General features: G+C 52.4%; 1 protein-coding gene across 1 annotated transcript in view; it reads right to left on the reverse strand.

The window, feature by feature from the left end:
- LOC101656618 (carcinoembryonic antigen-related cell adhesion molecule 6-like) overlaps window positions 1-3,669 on the reverse strand; it is a 28,735-nt gene extending 25,066 nt beyond the window's left edge. The window contains exons 1-2 of the mRNA XM_030886356.2: window positions 3,542-3,669; window positions 2,157-2,513 (exon numbers count right to left, since the gene is read on the reverse strand). Coding sequence (XP_030742216.1) covers window positions 2,157-2,513; window positions 3,542-3,605 — 421 coding nt within the window. The 5' untranslated portion in view covers window positions 3,606-3,669. The remainder of the gene's footprint in view (window positions 1-2,156; window positions 2,514-3,541) is intronic.
- Between the last annotated feature and the right edge of the window lie 3,556 nt (window positions 3,670-7,225).

Raw genomic sequence — 7,225 nt, forward strand, 5'->3', positions numbered from 1 at the left:
GGGTATGAGGAGCTGATACCAAGGGCTCAAGTAGAAAGAAAATGTTTTGAGAAAGATTAGTTTATGACAACAAATGTACAAATGCGTCTAACGCATGATGTATGGATTGTGATAAGAGTTGTAAGCTCCCTCAATAAAGTGATATTTAAAAAATGAGGTCCTTGTCACTAACTCCTCACCGAGAGATTGAGAACCCTTCATTTATTCATTCACCGCTCCCTCCTCCCTTCCTTTAGAGCCGCGGTTCCCAACCTCCCCAATGCTGCAGCCCTTGAATACAGTTCCGCATTTTGTGGTGACCCCCAAGCATAAAATTCTTTTGTTGCTACTTCATAACTGTAATTTCTACTGTTATGAATCATCATGTAGCTATATGATATGCAGCATATATTTTCATTGTTACAAATGGAACATAATTAAAGCATCGTGATTAATCATAAAAACAACATGTAATTATATATTGTGAAATTTTTTTCTAATGACAAATCAATGAAATTTTGCCTTGAACCATGATGTAGCATGAGTAGAAGTCTTCACGCCAAGTACTCATATGTGGGCATATCTGTATGTGGGTGGACCTGCCTGGAGATGGATAGAGGAGTGGTATCTTGGTTCCTAAGACACTTATTTCTGATGGCCTTAGGCAACCCCTGTGAAAGGGTCGTATGATCCCCAAAGTGGTTGCGACCCACAGGTTGAGAACTGCTGCTTTAGAGCAATTTATTACCCACTGGATCACGTGTGCGTGGGGAGAGAGAGCAAAGTCCTCTCTTTTGTGCTCCGGTGAGAGAGACACAGAACAATTCAGTCAACAAACACAGGAATGGCTGCCCTCCAGTGCAGGGAGCACGTGGATTGGATGTATGGTTGTGGAGGCCTGTGGAGGCCTGCCCCTTACTGATTATTAGAGTAAGTAATTTAGTTCTTACATAAAACAGCATCAACTACTCATTTTGTCTGACACCCTCCTTGACCCCACCCACCTCCACGTGAATCTCTTTCTTCCAATTGGGGATGTCTAAGAACAAAATAGCTGAACCAGTGGCTGCCTTCAGGGTCCACTGGCCAACCCCCCTCCCCCCTCACTGCCCCAAAAAGGCTGGGGGGAAGGTCAGGGCTGTGGGGGCGGACAGATCACACTGTGAAACTGATCTGATAGTCATGGTCCCTGTGAGCCTGATTCAGCAGTTCTTCTCTCCATGCCTCAGTTTCCCCTCAGTAAGGTCAATGAAAGGATAAATGGTATCTCGTTTGCAAGGCTCTCTGAATGAACCTGTACGTATTTACAATTGCCTTACTTAAAGCGAGGTCCGGAGGAGCTGCACAAACAATACTTCCTTACAGCGTTAAGGTCTGAGAAGCCCACAGGGGAAGCGCTACCCTGTCGGACAGGGTTTCCATAAGTCAGCGTTGACTGGATGACAGTGAGTTTGGTCTTCTGTTGTAGTATCTTCTCCACCCACCAGAGGGCTCCTCAGATGGAAACACACTCACTACCTGCAGCCTCTTCTCCCCTCTTTCTTCCTCCTGGGGACACTGACCTTCCTGGGAAGTCGTCTAAATTGCCTAGGGTAGTCCGCTAATGGTCCGGGGCACTGGTCTATCCCTGGTCTCAAACTGAACCTCAGTGGAGGACTCGGTTTATTATACACTGACTAGAATAGCTCTTGGAGCTGAGCTCTGGCTCCAGGAGCCCCAAGACTCTGAAGTCAGTCCATTGTTGCTCCTAGTCAGCCCTGCCCAGGAGGTCAATACGGAATCCTGGTGACAGGCTCCCCAGGCTCAGGAAGCATCAGACCTAGTACAGGGTGTGGAAGGGCCTTCTTGAACATGAGTTTGTCTATGAGGACCTGGGAGTCACTCAAGCCAGGACCTGACCAAATGCTCCAAGGTCACCTTCAGATGAAGTGCAGCAGGGGGTGGGGGGACTGATTGAGTTGATCACCCCTTGCTTAGTTAATGCCCCTCAGGAGCTCCTCCTTGCACGGAATGTCTGCAGGGTGCAGATTCAGGAGAGGAATCCTGATGGAAATGCTCAAATCCAGGAATGGAATACAGCAATGAGGGTAGGCCCAGCAAAGCTCCAGACTGTCAATCATTATCTTAAAGTAGAGTTAGCCCCGCCCACCTCCAGATGTCAGAGAGGAATGACTCACGGAATACATGGATCTGCCCAGTCCATTTCTTAGGCGCTCCTTTTGTCCTTCTTACATGTAGCGTGTAGGTTCCTGCGTCTGCCAGGGTGACATTGTGCAAAATCAGGGACCCACGGGCGGATAGTGCCTCTCGGCCAGTGTGGGCTGGCCCATGGGTAGTTTCTCCAGTGTCTAGTACATATGATACAATGAGATCCTTGGGCTCTATGCTGTCCCCTTTGTACCAGCTGTAGACTAAAGCCACTGCTCGTGAAGGATTGAGGAGAAGAACATCCTGTCCTTCAGCAACAGCGCGGGGCATGGATTCCAGGGTGAGTTGTGCTGCGGTGGGCGGGCTCCAGGACAGTAGCAGTGAGACTAGGAGGGAAGAGAGAGAAAGTGACGTCAGCACGTGGACAAGGGTGTTGGGAGGGAAAGCTGGGCCCTTGAGTCTGAGCAGGTCCCTCTCAGCCCTGGGACAAGGAGGAGTGAGCTTCTGAAGGTCAGCCCTGCTGAGTGCCTTTGACCCTGTCCAATTTCTTGTTTCTCACACTTTCTCCAGGTGTCTGCAGGGCTCACTCATTCATGGTCCTCAGGTACCTGCTCATGCTCAGTGGAATCCTTCCGAGTGGCGTCCACATACCTGTGTCCCCACGTCCATCCTGTCCCTGCTCTGTGTCCTTCATGGTGCTATCACCATGTGACATCACATGTAAATCTATTTGCTTGCATATCTCCCTCTCCCCTAGATGTGAGCCTCATGAAGGCCGGGGCGGGCTGTACCCCTAGTGCCTAGACAGGGCTCAACCCCCTGGAGGGATCAGTGAGGGTTCTCTCCTATGCCCAGGTGTTTCCTTGTCCGTTCCTGAGGTGGGTCAGCAAGGGCGCTGTTTAGAGCCCCTGGTCAAGACTCCCTAGCCACCACAGTGACATATGTTAAAAAAAATGCTAGGAGTTTAAAAAATGCATTGTTTAAGGACGGTTAATTTGGAAAACAAATTTGAGGTGTTACTCCCCTTACCAGTTCTCATGGTGTAATGGGGGATGCGTTGGGCCGCTCACCACAAGGGCGGCAGTTTGAACCCACCAGCTGCGCCTCGGGAGCAAGACGGCGCTTTCTGCTCCAGGAAAGATTCACAGCCTTGGAAACTCGGAGGGGCAGCTCTCCTCCGTGCTGTACAATCACTGTGAGCCAGAGCTGCCTTGAGAGCAGCACGTTTGTCTAACCAGTTCCACTTCCCTGACATTTCCTGTGCTGGCCCACCTGCCCCTTCTGCATCCTCTCTACTCTCAGGGAGCTTTCTGTCACCTCCCAGATGCTTGACTCCCCCCCACCCCCACCCGGGGAGACCCCAGCCCACCTCTGTTCTCCCCCTCCCATGCCCCAGAAGAGTGTCTTCTCTTACCTGTGAGCAGTGTCCCCTGCCAGGAGCTGTGCCCTTTGCTGGGAGTGACTGAGGGGGGCTCCATGGGTCCCTGCTGCTGCTCTCTGCTCCCGCTGTGGGAAGAGCTCCGGCCCCAGAACTGCTCACCAAGCTGGTGCCCCAGGTGTCAGCTCTGCTGTCCTTCCTTCCTCTGAGCACCAAGCCTTGTCCTGGGGCAGGAGTTTCCCCAGGTCATGTGGGCCGGGGGCGGGGTCTATTCTTAGATGCCTCTTTTACCCCCTCTCTTTTCACTTCTGCCTCTTATCTTCCCTCATTCCCTTCTGTCTGCACTATACCTGCACTGGGAACGTTTGGCTCTGACTTCTCAGCCCTGACCCTCCTCACCTCATCCCTCCTGGTTCTGGGGTGAGCCCAGTGCTGGGGCCTGGGCCTCCAGGGCTGTGTCCTCTCAGAGTCTGGGGCAGGGGCACAATTGCTGCTCCTCTCGCATTCCCTCTCAACACCAGTTGGCTTTTCCTTCAGCCCAGGAGCTCCAGGGGTGACATCAGGACCTTTGTCACTGAGAATTTTGCTTTGTTCAACAGAGTCACTTAATAAAGTGACCAGGCATCCAGGTGATGCCTTAACACGCTACTTCAGCATCTACACAGTTAATGTGGAGGATGCCCTGCAGGGCGGAGAACCAGTGATCTGGTTGGTGGAGATGACGTCTGACCCTCTCCTGTGTACAGGATAGTCAGAAAGGCAAGAGACCAAACTCACCGTCATCAAATTGGTTGTGACTCACACTGACACTAAAAAGGGTGTTGGAGACGGTAAATCTTCTTGGGAGCAGATAGCATCTTTCCTCCATGGGTGAGTTTCACCACCTTGTCCTCTGCTTCCTGACATGGAGACAAAGAATCTGTCCAGGAGGGAGTTGCCCTTCTGGGGAAGGGGGAGGCTTACAGGGGACATTCCCAATGGTTCAGGGGGCCCTCTCTCTGGTATCTGTTGGCTGAGTAGTGGTCAGAGCCCATCAGCGTTCTCTCTGTCCGGGGCTGCCTGTGTCGTTGTCCCAGGTGAGGGACTATGCCCACCTTGCCTTACCCACGGGGGGGGCCCACGCAGAGAGTGAGGAGCTGCACAGGCACCCCAGCAGCACAAGGGCCCTGAGTCTCGGGCAGGAGGCACAGGACAGAGCTGACCTGTAGGAGGGGCTCCTCTGGGTCTGTGGGCAGAGAAGATGGAGACCAGTCTCTGCTTCCACCTCTCTAGGGAAAAGCCACGCCCCTGTCTCAGGGGAAATACTTTTTTCCCTGCATTATGTCTCCCTCAGGGGGCCCTGAAGAGACCTGTGGCTAATAGCTTTGGGGGCACCAGGTTGGCTGCCCAGGCTCCAAAGGACATGACCTAGTCCTGACCCTGGACAAGAGGACTTTCACCTTCAGGTTGGGGGTCATGCTCAGGTTCCGTTCCCTGCAGGTCTGCAGGCTGCTCTGGCCCCACCCCAGTGTAGGGTGCACCCGGAAGCGGGTGGGAGGTGTGCAGAGGACCGCTGGTTCTCGTGTCTGGAGGGCTGTTCGCCCAGGTGGATGTCCTGCCCAAGAGCGCCTTTCTGTCCCCAAGGCTTTAAGTGAGGAGCTTGGTGAGGTGTTTTCGGCTGCCCTCGAGAAACATGAACTGGGAGGTTGCCCCCACCGGCCCTACTCCCTGCTCTGCAATGCCCTAGGTTTCCATCCATCGCAGTCCTGGGCCATTGCCTCAAGGCGTTCCATGTCCTTGTCTATCATCTGTGAGTGACCTTCCCACAGGGCTGATCTGGAGCATTGTCGCCCTAGGACGCTGGGGTTCTGTGAGGTGCTTATGAAGGGAGGGGAGGCCTTTGTGGGGTTAACTGCTCTGAGATAGAAGGAAAGGTGGTTCCTATGAAATCCTGTCTTCAATCTGTGTAGTGAGTTCTCCTTATCCCAAGGACCCTTTGGAACTGGGAATATGAATCAGGAAACCAGAACCACGTATCCCCACAGATCAGGGGCCCTTTGTGGTGGGGAGTCTCACCCTAGCTGCTTTGTGGCCACTAACAAGTCACAGATCACAGCGCTGGGTTAGGTGTCTTGGAGCCAATTAGGTCTCTGTGCTCATTGTCAGGAGGGGCCTGTCCTTCTTCTTGACAGTCTGAGGATTAAAAGACCCACGTCCCTGGGACAGCCCTAGCCACATGCTGGCTTCTTCCTGTGCAGATGCTGTGGGCACCCCTGAATCATGGGAGGTGATGTGGTTACTCTTCCTCCATTAAATGAATATTTATTGCACATCGACTACATGTCAGATCAGGGTAGCCCCCCAGGGTTCCACACATAAGACATGAGTTTGGAACGGGTGACGTCATTCTAATGGCTATGAAGGATGCCTCTCTGGGGACCTGAGCTGGTCTGGAGATCATCGAGAGCTTCTTCCACTTGGAAAGGGCCCTGTTTTCTTTTCCCGTTTGAATTTTTATTTCATTTATTTATTTATTTTCATTAAACAATCATTTCATCGGGGGCTCTTGCACTTCTTATAACCATCCGTACATCAATTGTATCGTGCATATATGTTGCCATCATTCTTTTCTCGATATTTACTTTCTATTGGGCCCTTGGTATCAGTGACTTTTTTAACCCTCCCTTTTCCCCTGTGATCCATCGATAAACTAGAAGTTATTATTATTTTTATATCTTACACCAACCACTGTATCCCTTCCCCCATGGTTTCCGTCATTTGTCCCCCTGGAGGGAGGGTGTGAGGTTATGTGTGGACCATTGTGGTCGGTTCCCCCTTACTCCCCTCCTCTACCCACCTTCCCCCTACCCCTCTGGTATCACTCTTCCCATGCCTGCTCCTGGAGTCCATGTGCCGTGAGCTCTTATCCATTATAGGTACTGTGCACATGCTCCAGTGTAGTCTGAAGTGAGAGGCAGCACTGACGTCATGATAGTGGGGGGTGAGGAAGCCTCAAGGAACCAGAGGAATATTGTGTGTTTCATCGGTGCTGTACTGCGCCCTGGTTGACGCATCCCTTCTCTGTGACCCCGCTGTGGAAGGATGTCCCATTGTCTACAGATGGGCTTTGCGTCTCTGCTCCAACCCCCCTCACCCTCAACAATATGGTTTTGATGGTTGGTTGGTTGGTTTGCAATGGGTCCTCTGATGTCTGGCCAGTCCCAACAACACCCCACTGTATGGGCAGGGTCCAGACCATGCAGCCGCTCCCCCAGCTCTCCCGAAAAATAGCCTACTGGACTATGCGGCCCCTTCCCCCCAATTCTCAAGGCCAGAGGGGGACTGTCCAGTCCCTGCCCCCAGCATTCCAAGGAGCTTATCTCTCTGGGCCGGGTCTGTACAGCCCCTTCCCTCAGTGTTCCGGGATGATTTACTCACAGACCACATCCTGGCTCAGACCCTGCAACAGCAGCACCAGAAGGCCTCCCTTCCTCTTGCCAGCACACACCTCCTTGGCTCAAGCCCTCCATATGTCCCACTGCCTCACTGCCAGGCACAATTTCCCTGACCTAACTTGTTGGATCTAGGAGACCGCCCTGGAGCTCATGATGCTCCTGTCCCTTTCTCTGCTCTCCCTTCCCTCCAGGGAGCTCTTTCCATGCCCCAATAAAGCCTCTCTTAGCCTCAAGTTCTTTGTCTCAATTCTATCTCGGTTCCTTGTCTCAGTGTTGACCTCTCATC

This window comes from Echinops telfairi, unplaced genomic scaffold (assembly GCF_000313985.2).
Source record: "Echinops telfairi isolate 266 unplaced genomic scaffold, ASM31398v2 ScPeMD7_655;HRSCAF=1070, whole genome shotgun sequence".
Taxonomy (NCBI): Eukaryota; Metazoa; Chordata; class Mammalia; order Afrosoricida; family Tenrecidae; genus Echinops; species Echinops telfairi.